Here is an 18,043-nt window from a genome sequence, read left to right on the forward strand (position 1 = left end):
GGTGCCCTTCCCCCACAGAAGAAAGCCCTGGGATGGCAGATATCTTGGAGACAGCCCTGATCCTGGGGTAGTTTTGAAAGATAAAGGTTAAAAAGAACCACTGCATCCTCCCTTTACCTGACCTTGGACCCACCAGGAGGGATACAAGGACAGGTGTCTAGCTTTCTGTTAGCTCATCTGGTGTCTGGGTATATGCTGGGTCATCAGAGAGAAGAAAGAAACATTCCCAAACCCATCCTGGGGCCATACCCGGGCAGAAGACCCCATCCCCGCTGCTCCAGCCCACCAGGGCCCGGAGTTTCTTCAGCACCTCTTCCTCCATGAGGACAAACACGGGAGCAATTTCATAAGTGTACCTGGAGGGAGGAGAGGTGGTGAGTGAAGAAAGGGCAGGGGTGCTGCCCTCACTCATCTCTTTAAAAAAGGAAGGAGATCATGACAGAAAGAAGTCATGACAAGGAGAGACAGGAAATATGACATCCAGAGGGGCAGGGATGGGGGCTCCAGGAGTCAAAACCCAGGGTCCTAGAGCTCAAGCTGGATGAGGCCTTAAACATCAAGTCCAACCCCCTCATTCTATAGATGAGGGAACCAAAGCACAGAAAAGTACTCAGGTGATGTGCCCAGGGCCACCCAGTAACCAAGAGAATGAAGCAGAATGGGAACTCAGAGCTTCCTCATCCAAATCCAGTACCCCCTTAGAGGAACAGAAAGCAGAGAGAGAACCAAAGAGGGCAAAGGAAGGAAAGGGGGTCTGTGGTAATAGGAAATAGGAGAGAGGGAAGGGAGAACTGGAGGAGGAAAGAGAGGCTTCCATCAGGGATGCTATGGAAGTGTGGAAGAGGGACAAGAGGCTATCTTCCCATCCACACAGGTTCTACTCTCACTCCTTTTCTAAGTTTGGGTAAAGGGACACTTACTGACTAGTGTTGAGGGTCTCCGTGATGATCCGACCAGCCAGAGCATGAGGTTCCAGCCCTGAGAAGAGCTGATTGAAGAACCGAGGATGACCTGGAGTAGAAGAGAGCAGGTAGGCCAGGACTGAGTTGGGTTCACAAGCCTAGCTCTCACCCCATCCCTCCATGCCCTAAGTTCCAGACCCACAGGTCTTCACGCTGTACTGGATGATGGTACGGCACCGGTCAAGGATCTGCTCCTGTTTCTCTCCATGGCTCCGTAGCTCCAAATCGAGCAGCTTCTTCAGCTCCTCTGGCTCCTTCCACTCACAGACCTTGGTAAGGAAAGTTGGTGGTGGTGTGAAGATAGTTAGTCAAAAACACAGATTGAGTGCTAGCTTTGTATAAAGCTCAGAAACTAAATAACTACACAATCCTAGGGGACAGGATACATTCACATATAAAGGATAAAGTCACATACACATTTACAAAAGCAATACTGTAGATGAACATGGTAAAAATTTAACTGGTGCGGGGTTGTAGAGCAAGAAAGTTATCTGAATTAGAGAGAGTTAAGGTCCTTGGGAATCAAGAAGAAGCATGATTTGATAGAGTGGAAAGGGGAGCACTATACTTTATTTTTTTACCCCTTTAAAAATGTTTTTGTTTTATTTTTTCTCAATTACATATATAAACAATTAACATTTGTTTTTTATAATTTTTGAGTTCCAAATTTCCTCTCTCTCTTCCCTTCCCCTTCCTTGAGAAGGAAAGCACAACATTATACATGTGAAGTCATACAAAATATATTTGCAAGCAATATACTTTATGAAAGAAAGGAAGAAGAGAACCCACCTTCTCAGAGGCATCGGTTCCTTTTCGTACAATCTCTTCCATAACAATGCCAAAGACATCCTGAAGCAGGGCTTCACCAGCTGGCAGGTTCCAACCAGGGGAAAGGTGGTTTGATTCAGCCATCTGAAAATCTACTGAGATCTGCAAGTAAGAGATGACACCTCACCAGGACTGGAAGCCTCAATGGATCTGAGCTAGTTAAGCCTCCCCCTGCTTCAAGCAGGGGGAGTTAGCAATGGGAAACTCAAAAGAGAGAGGAAAAGACAGTTCCAAAGAGCTTCTGGAAACAGCCAGACTGAAAAAAAAAAAAAGAAGGACTTAAGGAGGAGTGGCAGTCATCCTCCACTCTAAATGCCAATCAGATTTAGGGGAAAGATAACCCTACTCTCCTAGTCAGCTGTCAGTTCAACATTCACCAGAGTTGGAAAATGAGAAGAAATCCGAGCGTCTCCAATACTTATTTGGAGCAATGGGGTTGGGAGACCAGGCAGAAGTTAGATGGAGGGAAATCAGAAGAATAAGCAAGTCATGTGGTTGTGACATCACCTCTGATGACCACTGGGCCAAACAGAATTTAGTAGTCTGTTATGGGGGAGGGGGAGGGAGTTGGAGAATAACAGCAGGGAGAGAGATAGGTCTCTTAGAATAAACATTAGCCCAAAAACTATGATGTGAAAAGGAGAAGAGCAGGGTCCAAGTTAAAGGCTTATGTATGAGCTCTGTTTGCTATGGGGGTGGAAGGGAGGGGACACAGACAGGGAAAGGGAGATGTACACTTTCAATCAAAGCTGCCCCACGTATGCACAGTGCCCAGGAGCAGCACTGTGAAGACACCATGGGAAAAGCAAAGATAGTAGTGCTAGGCTGTTAGTTTCCCAGGTCACGGGTGTCTCCTATGCTACCTCTCTACTAGTGTATTCTGTGGGAGGATGTATGTCCACTCTTCCCACTAATTCTGTGTTTTCATAGATTCCTCCCCAAGTTTATGTAAGAGATGTTTTGTTGCTACTCTCCTTACTCTGACATTTCAGTTACTTTGCCTTGAGGACACTGTGTCCTCTGGCTAATTACTTCAGGCCTGTACCATCAGCCAGACACCATGCTAGGCACTGGGGATACAAACACAAAAACAAAACAATACTTGCCCCCAAGAAGCCTACATTCTATATAGAGAAACAACGTAGCCATAAACACTCATATATAAAATAAATACCAAGTAATTTTTGGATGGAAGGAACTAGGAGCTGGGTAGATCAGGAAAGGCTTCATGTAGAAGATGGTGCTTGAGCTAAATCTTTTTTTAAAATTTTTTAATTTTTTTTTTTTTTGCTGAGGGCAATTGGAGTTAAGTGACTTGCCCAGGGTCACACAGCTAGTAAGTGTCAAGTGTTTGGTCTGAGGCCGAATTTGAACTCAGGTCCTCCTGACTCCAGGGCCGGTGCTGTATCCATTGCACCACCTAACTGCCCCCTTGTTTGAGCTAAATCTTAAAGGAAAGAGACACAGGTAAGAAAGGAAACCATTACAAGAATGGGGGGTTGGGGAAGGGCAAGGCAATTCAGTTTAAAGGAAGAGAAATAGGAAATGAAGTGTTGTATGCGAGGAACAGCAAAAAGACCTGTTTGGACCATAGTGCAAGAAAAGGAATACTATATAATAAGGCTGGAAACTGTAAATCACTTGCCAAGGGAATTCCTTATCGGGTATGGGTTGGACTAAATGTACTTCTCAGGAACTTTTCTGAAATGAGGGAATAGAGGGAAAGATGACAAGTAAAAATCATTATTATCTCCTTTAAAAAAATGAAACAAGTTCAGTCTACTAAAGGTAAACACACCAGTGGGGGCTCATGAACTAAAAATTTTTGGAGCAACATCTAGGCTTAGCTAGATCTACTATACAAAGCCAGACAGGCGAGGCTGGATTTTCTCCAAAAAAAACAATTAAACTGGTATCAATACTTATGCGGTCCAATAAATTAAGGCTTGAATCACTGACAAAGTTTGCCAGTTGCCTAAGAGAAAGAAAGAAAGAAAGAAAGAAAGAAAGAAAGAAAGAAAGAAAGAAAGGAAGGAAGGAAGGAAGGAAGGAAGGAAGGAAGGAAGGAAGGAAGGAAGAAAGAAAGAAAGAAAGAAAGAAAGAAAGAAAGAAAGAAAGAAAGAAAGAAAGAAAGAAAGAAAGAAAGAAAGAAAGGAAGGAAGAAAGAAAAAGGAAGGAAGAAAGGAAGGAAAAGAGAAAGAAAGAAAGAACAAAAGAGAAAAACAACTCAAGGAATCAGAGTTCCTCAGACTTGAGAGACTGGTTTCATGTGAATCAGCACACCTTCCTGACCTGGTTCACTTCCCTATACAGAGTAATGACAGCTTCATTCAACTGAATTAATGCTGTATCTTTGCTAAATACCCTTTCCATGCTATTGTTAAGTAAACCTTTTGTAAAATGCTAACTGGTCAATAATTGCCTCATTTTGTTCCAATCCCAAACCTGAACCACCAGATTAGTCTGAGCTAGTCCTGGCCCAAAACAAGTGCAGGCCCACAGTACACCTTGAATCTTTAGGAATAGTTTCCAGAGCACTCAGGCCCATGAGAGTTAGACTAATCACCCGAGAAGGATGGCATATTTACATCTCCTATAATACAAATAAGTGCTCAAGAGAGTTAATTCAATTCAACAAGCATTTTTAGCCCTACTGTGTATATCAGATACTACCATAGGCACTAGAGGAGATACCAAGTTTAGATAAGACGGCTCCCTGCCCATACAGTCCAACAGGGATATATGCCCTATACATAAATTACTACAATACCAAGTACCTGTGTTAATACATAAGAAATATACAAAATGCTACCTGAGAACTTGAGGGAAAGGTTACACTGGTTAGGGGAACCACAAAGGGTCATGAAGAAGATGCCATTTTAAATTGGTCTTTAAAGAATAGGTAGAAATTCTACAGGTGAGGGATGATCATTCAAGGCATAGTGAATAGTGTGAACAAAGGCAGAGGTGGGAAAATACTGTATAACTGTAAATACAGTATGACTAGAAGGGAACTGTGTTAAGGGGAATGGTCTGAGAAAAGGCTGGAGAAGTTGAATGAGGAAGATTTCAGTGACTACAGAAGGATTTGAATTCCAGACAAGGAGTTTAACTCAGCAGACAATAGGCAGGGTTTTGAGCATTAAGGATAATAAGATTAGTTATGTGAATAAGGAGTGCAATGTAAGAACTCTGACCAATGAAATGACCAGCCACAGCTTCAGGGTATTTATGATGACACATACTACCCTCATCCTAAAAGGAAGGTGAAAGACTCAAGATGTACAATAAGATAGACATTTTTGGACACGGCCAACGGGGGGGGGGGGATTTATTTTGTTTGACAATGTGCATCAATGTGTATTTGTTAATGAGGATTTTGTTTTTCCTATTTTTTCATTGATGGGGTGGGCTACAAAGGGAAAGAGACAGGAGTTAAAAAGTAACAACAAGAACAAAACCCCAAACAAAATGAAAAATGAACAAAAGGAAGGCCAGAAGCAATCACAAAGTTACATGTTAACTTTATTATATATTTAAACAGAGAAAGCAAACTGTACATAATAAAAGTTCATTGTTTCACATACTATCCTTTTAACTTTACTAGCTGTGTGACCCTGAGCAAGGCACTTAACCCCTATTGCCTCACCAAATAATAATAATAATTTCATTATTATTATTAATACACAATCCTCTCCTGTTCTACAATATATATGGAAATGCTCATCTTATTTGGTATTTGTTAAGTTTTGAACAAAAAAAAAAGGAAAAAAGCAGGGGGAAAAGAGTATAAGTCTGACAAAGGCAGGAAGCGATGGTTCAGAGGTGAAAAGAGAATTGATAAGATCAAGTAAGCGGCTATTATAATAGTCCAGGTGGGAATGGTCTAGTAGAAAATAAGCCCCTTGAGAACAGGACTGTCTTCTCCATCTCAGTCTTTTTGTCTCCAACACCTACTATACCATCTTTCATAAAGCAAGGTCTCAATAAACACATACTGAATTGCACTATTGGGTAGTAATAAGGGCCTCTTCTGGAGCAGTAGCAGGGGGAATAGAGAAGAAAGGACCAGTAAGAGAAATCTAATGGAATTCTTTGGTAAGTGACATAATATGAGAGATAGGGAGGGCGACAGGGGGAAAGCTTTGTCTGGAATATGTTGAATTTGAGGTGACAAGATAGAGAGGTGTTGCAAAGTGGTTTCAGAGTTCAGGAAAACAGATTTGAGAATAATTTGCAGAGAGGTAATGGTTCAAGCTGTAGAAGTGAATGAAACTGTCAAAGCAGAGTGCAGAAAGAAAAGGAAAGGTTCAGAGAGTCACAGAAGCTGGCACAGAGCTGGAAGGAACCTTAGGGAACATCTATTCCAACCTCCTAACTTTACAGGTGAGGAACTGAGAGGGGAACTGACTTGACCAAGGTTACACAGAAAGGATTGGAAAGGGAGAAGAGGAAGAAAGACTGAACTTTGGATAACATCCACCTTAGGGGCTCAAAGAGACTGCAAGGAATCATTGGAGATGACAGAGATACAGTCTTTGGAGAAGGAAGGCCAGCAGAGCATGATGTCTCAAAAACCAAGGGAGAAGAGCTTTTTCAAAAAGAGGGGGTGCTTTTCACAGTGTCAAATGTTGTAGAAAGATCAAGGAAGATGAGGACCAGAATTAGGACATTTGATGAATAAAAGGTTGACTGGGACCTCTGCAAGAACAATTTCAGGAAGAGCAGTGGGAATGAAGGCCAGAGTGAAGGTCAGTGACAGAGTAGGGACAGAGGCTGTGTCAATAACTCTTTCAAAATGTTTATCCTAGGGACAGCTAGGTAGCATAGTGGATAGAGCTCCAGCCTTGGAGTCAGGAGGACCTGAGTTCAAATCTGGCTTCAGATACTTGACTTACTAGCTGTGTGACCCTGGGCAAGTCACTTAACCCCATTTGCCTCGCCAAAAAAAAAAAAAGTTTATCATAAAGGAGAGGAACGAGATGAAGGGAATAAGTGTTTATATAGCACCTGCTATGTGCCAGGCACTATTTACAAATATTATCTCATTTGATCCTCACGATGATCCCCCATTTGACAGTTGAGGAAACTGAGGCAAACACAGGTTAAGTAACTTACTTGCCCCGGGTCCCACAACTAGTAAGTGTCTGACGCCAGATTTGAACTCAGGTCTTTCTGCCTCCATGCACAGTGCTCTATCCACTCTGTCACCTAGTCCTCTAGGAGGAATGTAACCAAGGGTAAAAGTACAGGGAAAGTGGGAGATGTTGCTGAGAACTTTTGAGGACTAGAAGAAGGTAACTGAGTGAGCTCATTTCAGATAATAAGTGGACAGTTTGGTAGCACAATAAAGTACTACTTTTGGAATCCGAAAGCTGATTTCAAATCTTGCCTCGGATATTTATTAACTATGGGACCCTCGGTAAATCACTGAACCTCTCTCCTCTTGGTAAAATAATAGCCCCTACTTTTCAAATGATCCTCAAATCTATATGAAAATGAATTCATATGAATATATGAAGGGCTCTGTAAACCTTAAAGTGCCATATAAATGTTATCTATTACTATTATTCCCAGTGAAGTGAGGGGCTGGTCATTTGCAATGACCCCCAATTCTTTCAGTTAATTAGGGGCAAGAGTAGGAATCAGAGATGAAAGGAGGTTATCAATAATGATGCAACAACAAAAAAAAAGAAAAGAGGATCACTGGAACACTCTTTAAAATGTATACACGAGAAAGCAGCACAGACAATTATAAAACATTCTTCACAGGAATAGGGACTTGACATGATTTCCACGTACAGGGAACAAGCAGGGAGAAGTAACCGCTACCAAAGCACGCTGGCAACTATTCTACAACTGACGGTCTCAGAGAGCTGTCCAGAGCCCTGGGAGGTTAAGTGCATAGAACCAAAGACAAACAAATAACTGGAGAGAGACTGCTCATGGCTGGGCTGTGTCAATATGGAAACAAGCAATACCATTACCTAAATTAACTCATTAATTCAGTACCATACCAACCAAGATACCAAAGGGTTACTTTACAGAACTACAGAAAAAAATTATAACAAAACTCATCTGGAGGAGCAAAAGTTAAGAATCTCAAGGAAAATAATGGAAAAACAATGGGCAGGAAGAGGGCCTACTAGAATCACTTGAAGTCTGAGGGTGAACTGAGGTGTCTTTCTCTTCTCCCTCATCTCTGACCAGAAGAAAACGTTATGACCTTCAAAAGGCTGTCAGACTTGTATTTCCCTTTGGATTTGGTAGCAGTATCCCCAGAAAAGCAGTGGCTGAGCAGTGTCTGCAGTGGCAGATGAAAAGACAAACTAGACACACCAAGGAGAGACTCTCCTGGCTATATCCTATCCGTAAATATTTCTTTATGGAGGACACTGAATTTTTCAAAAAGCACATGGTGTTCCTAGCAGACACTTAATGTTCGCTGGAAGAATGAATGAATTTTGGGGTTTTTTTGTTTGGTGTTTTGGGGGGGTTTTTTGGCTAGGCAATGGGGGTAAGTGACTTGCCCAGGGTCACACAGCTAGTAAGTGTTAGGTGTCTGAGGCCGCATTTGAACTCAGGTCCTCCTGAATCCAGGGCCAGTGCTCAATCCACCGTGCCGCCTAGCTGCCCCAGAATGAATGAATTTTGAGGGCGACTGAAGGTTTCTAACCAGAGAAGTGACACAACAGAATTGGTGCCACGGGAAGATTAGTCTCCCGGTAGAAAGTGCAGAAGGGAGTGGAAGGAAGAAGAGAATTCTGTCAATGAGGCTGAGCAAATAAGAGGCTATTAAAGTAGTCCAGAAGCAGGGTCATGAATTCCAAGACAAGGAAGGAAAAGGAAGAGACCGATTCTGAAGACATTTCAAAGGAAGAAACAATGAAACTGGATTGCAGATAAGACACGAAAGATAAAGATGAAGGAAGCATCAATGATATGCAGCTTGTTGGGGTCCCTTCTCAGCTAATCCCCAAGTACCTGGTAGTCATCTATTTGAGCCCACCATTCCTAAATCACCACTGACACTTTGTTTAATAAGCCAAACCCTATGACTGCAAATTCAAAACAAGGTTATTTAATAAAACAGAAAAACAAGCAGTCCTTAAGTCTCCAGGTACCCACTCCTAAATGGCTCTTAACACATCTAGGAGGGGAGATGACATGTCAGTCATTCTGTGTGACTCCACATCCCGCCTTCCAGGCGCCCTGTTCCCCAGCTCACCCCCGATCTCTGCAGCCTCCAACTCCTTTCACTATTTGCCCTCCTTTGGCAGCTACCTACTCTTGTGTCTCACTCCTCACCCCTACCCCAGCTAGACTTCGGTTTTCCTATGGCTTGCTAAAAGCATATCAATGCATGCAAAGACTTCAGAGAGATTACAGCTCTCAAAAGAAAATACGGAATCCAAACCCTGGGCCTGAGCATATACCAATGACAAATTTTAAACTTAAATGACTGGGAAAACGGTGGCAGCATTAGTGGAGATAAGGATGCCAAAAGGGGAAGCTTGTTTGGAGAAGATGGGAAAGTCAGTTTGGAAAGTGATCCAAGTGGAGACGTCCTGTGGGCAGAAGACAAGAGCCATGGAGGAGGAGCACAGACTTTTGTATATCTAGTGAGACAAAGAAACTCAAGATATGGATGTGAGAGTTACAAGTACTAAAATGAAGCTATGATACAGGACCAATTCACCAAGAAGAATGGGATGGGAGAAGAGCAAGGGGGTAAAATGCTTTGGTAAATGCCCACCACTGGGGATGGAAGGAGACAGAAAACAGCAAAGAATATAGAAAAACAGACATTTAAAAGGTAGGTGGAAAATTTTTTTAAAACATAGGGTGCCATAATAGTCAAGAGAAAAGTATTTCAAGGTCAACAGTGCAAAAAGTTGCAGAGGCCAAAGAATGAGAACTAAGAAAAGGCCATTTACTTGGCAAAGATATTACTGTAGACTTTCAAGAGTAAAGGAGACCTTACTAGAATGACAGGCAGAAATTATATTGCGGGAATTAAGAAAACAGAGGCAACCACCGTAGACAATTACTGAAAACCTCAGTGCCTGGGCACAGTTAAGTGCTAGACAAATGCTACATTAGACTGAATTGACACTGATCATTGAGAAGACAGGGCCTACCCGGCATGGCCTTAATGCAGTCTGCATCAAGCACAGGAGCAAATCCTCAGAGAAATAGTGATGTAGGGCTGGGGACTGGGAATCTGTTGGCATTCTTTCCAAAGGGAAGCTGCATTATGACTTTTCCCAGTCCATTCCTTCCTTCACACAACAATGACAAATTAATCTTCTTTATGCACAGTTTTAATCATGTCACTCCTCTTAAAATTATTCAGTGCCTCCTTATTGTTTACCAAAGAAAGTCCAAATTCCTTAGCCTACGATTTGAAGAGCTCCCATACTTGGCATCACTTTTTCTTGCATGCCTGCCCCCCACCAAATATTTTACACTCCAGCCAAACTGGACTATTTACCTGTCCCTTTACACACTTTAGTGTATCTCACTTCCAAGCCTTTGTTCACACTTCTCCCTAGGCTCTCTCCATTTCCAGTTCAAGGACAGTTTTCTCCATGAAACCTTCCTTGATCTCTGCAGCTAGAAAATATCTTTCCTTCCTAAGACTTTGTATAGAATGCTGTTTCTTCTTCTCTTACAAATAAACATTTATTAAACACCTACTATGTGCAAATACCAACATGAAAGTCCCAACCCTCAGGAAGCTTACACTCTGCTAGGGGAATAGAACATAAGGAAAAACCTAGACAAATATGCTTTCTGGGAGAAGTTGGCTCTTTGTTTAGCCTCTGAATATCCCTAGGTCCTGAGGAAATGATTCACAGAGAGAGGCTGACAGAGCAAATTCTGACATTCTGGCACAGGAAAAGGACTGCCCTCTCAGCCCCCGAGTTCAAAATGGTCCTTTTAAAAAAGGAGCAGGACTCCTACCATAAGATAAAAGGTTGCTTTCTGAACTTTGTACCCTCTCTTCATCTGTATCTCTATTCATACTTCTGCAGAAAAGACAGCCATACCGGTTGTCAAGAGACAAGCACAATTCAGGATGCTGCAGCAGCCAGGCAAGGACCAGGCCACTAGGGAGTCAGTTCCATACTAAGACCATCATCATCCAAAATCAGGTGAAGGGCTTCAATTATTATCTATCTTGTTCAAGTGATCCCATTTCAGTCCACCTCCTCCAACAGACTGCCCCCTCTCTCATTCCAACTCTTTTACTTTTTAAAAAATAAATTTATGATTTATTGATTTTTAACATTCACTGCTTTTAAATTTTGAGCCCTGAATTCTTTTCCTCCCTTTGGTCTCTCCCCTACTCACTGAGAAGGCAAGCAGTAAGATGCCAATTATACAAGTCTTTTATTTATTTTCAATCTTTCCCTTTCTATTGACTCATTCTCTACTGCTTACAAATGCCCATGTCTCTTCTAACGTGAAAAAAACCCTTCACTTTATCCTTCCCTCCCCTTCACTATGCCATTTGTAGCTAAAATCCCTGAAAAGGTCCTCTACATTTAGATGCCTCTACCCTCTCGTCTCACTCTCAACCCCTTAAAATCTGGCTTCCAAGAGTATCATTCCACTGAAACTGCTCTCTCCAGAGTTACTAATGATCTCTTAGTTGCCAAATCCAATGGTCTTTTCTCAATCCTTCTCCTCGACATCTCTGCAGCCTTAGACACCACTGATCATTCTCTCCTTGATTCTCTCTTTTCTCTAGGTTTTCAGGATACAGCTCAGTCCTGGTTCTCCTGCTACCTCACTCCTCAGTTTTTCTGGGGTTCCTCTTCCAGATCATGCCTACTAACTGTAGGTGTCCCTCAGGGTTCTGTCCTGGGCCCTCTTCTCTTCTCCGTCTATGCTACTTCACTTGGTGATCTCATTAGATCCCATGGACTTAACTACTAACGCTATGCTGATTATTCTCAAATCTACCTATCCTGCTCCAAACCCTCTGATGAACTCTAATCTTGCATGTCCAAACTGCCTTTCACACATCTCAAAATGGATGTCCAGTACCCATCTTAAACTCCATCCTTACCACCACTACCCACAACCCAGGAGTCATCCTGGACTTTTCACTATGTCTAACCCTCACATCCAAGCTGTTGTCAAGGCCTGTTGACTGCACTTTTGCAACATCACTTGAGTACGTGCCCTTCTCTCTTCTGATACACCATTACTCTGGTACAGACCCTCATCACCTCAGACCTCGATTATTGCAACCGTCTGCCTGCTTAAAGCCTATCTCCAATCTGATCTCCATTCAGCCACCAAAGTGATTTTCTTGAATGACAAGTCTGAGCATGTCAAACCTATCTGATAACTTTTACAGGAAAAAAAACTAGCTTAGCCTAGCTTGGCTTAGAGAGAGATGGAGTCTCTACAACCCAGGGGAATCAGGAAAGGCTACCTGGAGAAGGTGACATCTGAATTGTTCCCTAAATGTCGATGAGGTTTCTAAGAGTAAAAGGGAGGACAAAAGGCACAGGGGACAGACTGGGAAAAGACTCAAAGGGAAGGAATGGAATTCAGGGGTCAGGAAAATAAATATCACAATCCTTTATTAAGGTCCAGACCTTCCATATGAGCCTGACACTCAGGGGAGTACCCCCAACACACAACTACCGTCCGCCTTGATGCTTGCAGGGCTATGTCCCAAACAAACAAACAAAACAAAAAAGTGAAAGTGGAAAAAAAGCACTACTAAAATAAAATTTAAATTAAAAAAAATTAAATCAAAAGGAAAAAAAGAAAGAGCTTACCCTTCCCAAAGAGGAAAGTACTCCAGGTTGCTGGAGTACTCCCTTTCATGTATATGCAGTCCACTGATAACCCGAACTAGCCCAGACAAGTGTAACCAGGCCTGTAGACCTAGGGGTGCAGGGGTATGGATTACATTCAATTGTAAGTAGAAGATAAGTTAAATTTATCTTTTTTTTCCCTCTAATATAGGACTTTGCCTTTTCTGAGCACTTCAGAAAAAAAAGGAAAGCCAGAAAAAGGAGACATGGGCTCTTTTCAGAGTTCATCATTTATGGGGAACAGACAAGAATGTATCCAAGAAATTGTAACAACGAAAAAGAACTGAAAATGGAAAATGAAGAAACTGTCCTAGATTGATTCTGGAGGTCACTTCTGTCAGAACATTTTATGAGAATATGAGAATTTGGCCAGACACCAGCGCTGGAAATAATGAGGAAGCTCAGTAGGTTTACTTAGGGAAGCATTTCTGGAGAACATGAGGAGGGGCCTTAGAGTCAAAAAGACCAGGTTTCAAGTCCCACTTAGGATATATACATAAAGGCTGTATGGCCCTATGCAAATCACTTAATCTCTCAGTGCTCTGTGTCAGTGATCTCCAGTAGGGATGTAAGGGGTTATGGTCTGACTCAAGTCAAGGGACGTGTGATCAACCAATCAGGGGGCAGAAAGATCATTCCCATCCCAGACAGCCAACAAGAAAACCGGGAAAATTATATACATCCTACTGTGGTTGTTGTTGCTTTTTATGCATACCATGCCCTACCAGGTCCTATCCTTTGCTCCTCTCAGAAATGGGGTCTACACTCCAATTCCGTGATCTGTGAGGAAGAGCCCTGCCTTTTCCTTTTTCAGTGGGACAGAGCAAGTCAAACAGGATGGGCAGGCACAAACAGTTAGCAACATGCATCACAGATCTTCTTATGTTACTTTCCCTCCAAACCTACTCCTTTTCTGAATTTCCCTGTTTCTGCAGAGGGCACCACTATCCTTACAGTAATCCAAGTTGGTGCCAACCTGACTGCACACTTGTCCTCATCCCAGGATCCACTCAGTTACCCAGTGTCCTTTCTATCTCCACAGTATCTCTCATATCAGCCACAAAGCCACCACCCTAGTTCAGGCCCTTATCACTTCCCACCTGGTCTACAGAAAGAGTTTCCTTAGCTCGTCTTCCTACCTCAGTCTCTCCCCACCCTAATCTATTCCCCATACAGCTAGCTGCTGAAGTGGTTTTGCTAAAACACAGGCCTGATCATGTTATTTACTCTCCTACTCAATAAATGTCATGGCTTCCTAGTGACGCCAGGATAAAATATTATTCACAATTATCTCATCTGATTTTGGTTTCTACTTTTGTGTTTTATAATGCATCCAATTATTAGTATAGTAGCACATGTGTACAAGTTATAACTAATACACACACACACACATAGTGTATGCTCAAATTTTTTTGCTGAGAAGAGTATATGATCAAAAAAAAATGGTCAATTACAAATTGCAGAGAAGGTACCAACCTGAACTGGGAGCTCCCTATCTTGATGAAATCACAAGTGCAATTCCAATTCCTATTCCTATCCCTGGAAGCACTAACTGAGAAACTAAGTCTAGAAGGAAGGGAAGGGAAGCCTGGACTTCCCAAGAAAACCTAAGCCTAGATCATCTGGCCAGGACAACTTGAGGTCTGGCTAGATCTCCAAGATTCAGTCACACTAGTCATAGGTGGATAATCTGCAATGAAAATTCAGGAATGAATGGTTAAATTCCTTCAGGCCTTAGTTTTCCCAAAGAACCATTCACAGGGTGTAATTCCCCCCCTCACTAAGTGCTTGTCATCATAAACAGGAGAACTGCTTCAGCTTTAGCTTTGATAAAATGCCAAAGGTTCGGATAAATTTGAGTTGTAGGATGATTGCCCCCTTTGACCGAATTTTTTTAAATTTAATCTTCAAAGAGTCAGAAAGCTGTTATCTCTTTTCCCTCATCACAAATATCAACCCATTACACAGAAAAGTGGATAAGCTTTCCCTCTCTTCTCTCAACTATGTTGCAATATTTTCTTTACTAAAAAAAGAAAGTGGTTAAAGTCAGGGAATATCTCTGGTCCATTCCAGTGACTCCTGACCAAATTGCAGAGATAACAATTTCTATTACCCAACCAATGTGGTCTCTTAACAAGAGAAAGTAGAATAATGAACAGGAATAGGAAGGGGAGCTGGGTGAGGGACTTAAGCCTAGGATTTAAACACAGAACTAACCCTACAGGTCAAGAGATAAATGAGGAAACAGAGGCTTCAGAAAGGGAAAGCGACTTGCCCCAAGAGGTGGACTCAAATTCACTTCCTTGGATGTCACATTCAGTGCTGTTGCCATTATGCCATGTTAAAGCCCCATTACTTGAATGTAAGCTCCAAAAACAAAACAAAACAAAAAACCAGGAGCTATGTTGTGTTTCTCCATAGGATAGAAATGTAAAACAAAAAGCAAAAAAATAACCCTCACCACCACCCCCTCCCAAGGTGGGCCCTGGAGAATATAATTCAATCAGCATTTATTAAGCAAGGCTTAATAATTGCTAGATTTTAGGGATACAAAGATAAGACACTCGTCCCTGCTCTTATACAGCTCATGGACTATGGCAGGATGAAGGGAGCAGGGTGTTCATGCATTTAAGCAGCTAGAACATGGTACTGAGCAAAAGAAGCTAGAGCGCAGCAGGAGCATCCTGGGATGCTCATCAGCACAGAGAACAGGAACACCTGAGGGAATCAGGGAAGGCTTATAAGAGAAGGTGGCCCCTGGGCTGGAGAAAAGCCCTGAATAATGATTCTGAAAAGCAGGGATGAGAAGCAAATCCATTCCAAGCTCAGGGGACAGATGTAGGCATAATAGCATATTGAGTTTTGGGAGCAGGTGGTGGTCAGGCTTGGTTGAAAGGTAGAGTATGTAAAGGGGAGTAATGTTAAGGCTACAAGAAAAGCTAGACTACGGAAGGAATTAAATGTTCCTGGAGAAGATTATATTTTGTCCGAGAAGAAATAAAGAGCTACAGAATTGTGAAGGTAATGAAATGGCATGGTTAGACCTATGCCTTGGGAAGATTTTTAAATAGTGCATCAGAAAAATCCCACTGGGACAAATGAGATTCCTCATAACCTAGAACAATTGTGGGGAAAATCTAAGGAAAAGAAAAAATTGTACAACTATAAAAAAATTATAAAGAAAACATAAAATCTAAAGAAAAGTAAAAATTGCAGAAATGATGACAATTTACTTTTACAGGATGAGATGAACTATATACTTACCCTTTCTAGGTCATCTGAATTATTAGTATCCCCATTTTACAGATGAGGAATCTCAGGCTCAGGCACAGTTAGTAAATGTCTGAAGTGCCATTTAAACTCAGGTCTCCCTGACTTTTAGGTCCACTCTTTCTCCACTGGGTCACCTAGGGAGCCTGTGAGTTCTCTAACATCCTCGAGGCAGGGGCATTCCTCTTTTTGCTCTTTGTACTCTTAGAGCCTAGCAAAGCACCTTGCTTAGCAAATGTTTATTGAATTGAATCCCTACACTTCTTTTTCCATTTCTCCATCCTGTGGGGAAACATGACATGGTTTCTGCTTTTATAAAGATTATAATTAGTAATGGGATGCCAACAGGTACACAGCACAGTGTAGATACAACAGCCCTGGATGTGACTTCAAAGGAAGCAGGTATGTATAATTATGTTTCCTCAGTTTCCTAATCTGTAAGTGAAGTAGTTTTAAATAGATGACCTCTAGGGGCCCTTCCAGTTCTAAATCCTATGACTCTATGGTCTTGCTCCTCACCCTGCCCCTAGCCTTGACTGCAACATCTGTTGCCTATACAAAACATGTGCTGCCTCTAGCATCCTTATCTACTTACCTATTTCTTCCCCTCTCCTTCAGTAGAATTTGAGCTCCTTGAGAGCAGAGGCTACACACCTGACACATGGGATATGCTTAATACATGCTCACTGAAAGAAGAGAAGTTGAGGGATAACTTGAAGAATCACTCTACAAAGCATAAGAGCTGACTGCTTTCTTTGAAAGGAAACACACTCTATTGTTTTTAATCTTTTCCGTCACTGTATTCCCAAGCACAAAAAATGTTTGCTAAACTTAAGTGAAGGGGAATGGAGTAGAATGGAACTGAACCTGGTGCTTTCCATTCCTATTGCGAATAACATAAAAGCAAACAGCTTAACATTTCTGTGTAGCTTTTAAATCCCTTCCTGACCTGGGCCCGACCCCTCTTCCCAGTCTCAGCTCACAGCACTCCCTCCGCCCACCCTCCCGCACCCTGAGGTCTAGGCCAGGGGCCTCCTCCAGTCACCCTACCTTTGCACTGGTCATTCCACAGGCCTAGAATGAACTCCCTCCTCCTCTCTGCCTCAGGATGCCACCTTTATTTTATGATGAAGCTTAAGAACCATCTTCCCCATGAAGCCTTCCCTGATTTTGCCAACTTGTATTTATTCAGTCTATGTTTACACTGTACATACTCATATATGTCCTTGCTGACTTCCCCATTGGAACTTAAGGTCTTTCCACACGCAGATTGTTTCCTTCATCATCTTCATATAGCCAGGAATTAGCACAACGCCTGACACACAGTATGTGCTTAGTAACTGCTTGCTGACTGACGGATTGGAGCAACTTGGGCTAGACCCATCAAATAACTTTTCCCATCAAGAAGGCTGAGAAATACAAGAAGTGGAGACAGGCTTAAGGAGTCAATATTTTCCGACTAGTGGTGATAAAAGGCAACAAAGACTTCTAACTCAGGTGATACAGGTGAGGACCAGCCTAAGGAATCAATGGAGATACCTACAAGGAGCTCTTTTGTTGAGACTCTAAGATTTCAGTCTAACTTGAAAAAACTCAAGTTTTGCTCTTGTCAACAAAGATCCAAACCCCACAGTTTACCAACCAAATTGATAATGTGGTTAAAGATAAACCAGAGCAAAATGACATAATACCTTTTCTCCCAGCAACTAGTAGGAGGATCTGTCTCTCCACTAGACCATAAACTCCTTGAGAGCAGAAATCCTCATTCACCTTTGGGTCTCACCCAAGAACCAGAACCTCCACAGAATACAATGTATGTGCTTCATCACAATGTTTATGGAATGAATCAATCATCATTCTGAATGAGAATGCAGTTCATTTATACTGAGCTGGCATAAACCAAGCAGTGACAGTCACTCAAACCAGAACTGCTCTACATTTCTATGGAGCACTATGCTTTTCTTTTTTCAAATTTTCTTTATTAATTTATTTTGAGTTATCAACAATCACTTCCATAAGCTTTTGAATTTTAAATTTTTCTCCCCTTCCCTCCCCAAGAAGGCATGCAATGTGACATATGCTATACATACACATTCCTATTAAACATATTTTCACATTAGTCACGTTGTAAGTAAGAATTAG

At 42.0% G+C, this 18,043-nt stretch overlaps 1 protein-coding gene across 6 annotated transcripts in view; it reads right to left on the bottom strand.

Annotated features, from left to right (window-relative positions):
- Nucleotides 1-18,043, bottom strand: part of CSAD (cysteine sulfinic acid decarboxylase) — a 68,950-nt gene that overhangs the window by 42,347 nt on the left and 8,560 nt on the right. For all 6 annotated transcript variants that reach the window (XR_002320622.2, XR_013482478.1, XR_013482477.1 and 3 more), the window contains exons 2-5: nucleotides 1,752-1,892; nucleotides 1,105-1,231; nucleotides 921-1,011; nucleotides 250-356 (exon numbers count right to left, since the gene is read on the bottom strand). Coding sequence is in view for 3 of the 6 variants with exons in the window: in XM_078145454.1 (XP_078001580.1) it covers nucleotides 250-356; nucleotides 921-1,011; nucleotides 1,105-1,231; nucleotides 1,752-1,874 (448 nt within the window). In the remaining 3 variants the exon portion in view is untranslated. The remainder of the gene's footprint in view (nucleotides 1-249; nucleotides 357-920; nucleotides 1,012-1,104; nucleotides 1,232-1,751; nucleotides 1,893-18,043) is intronic.

This window comes from Phascolarctos cinereus, unplaced genomic scaffold (assembly GCF_003287225.1).
Source record: "Phascolarctos cinereus isolate Bilbo 61053 unplaced genomic scaffold, phaCin_HiC Scaffold_1;HRSCAF=81, whole genome shotgun sequence".
Taxonomy (NCBI): Eukaryota; Metazoa; Chordata; class Mammalia; order Diprotodontia; family Phascolarctidae; genus Phascolarctos; species Phascolarctos cinereus.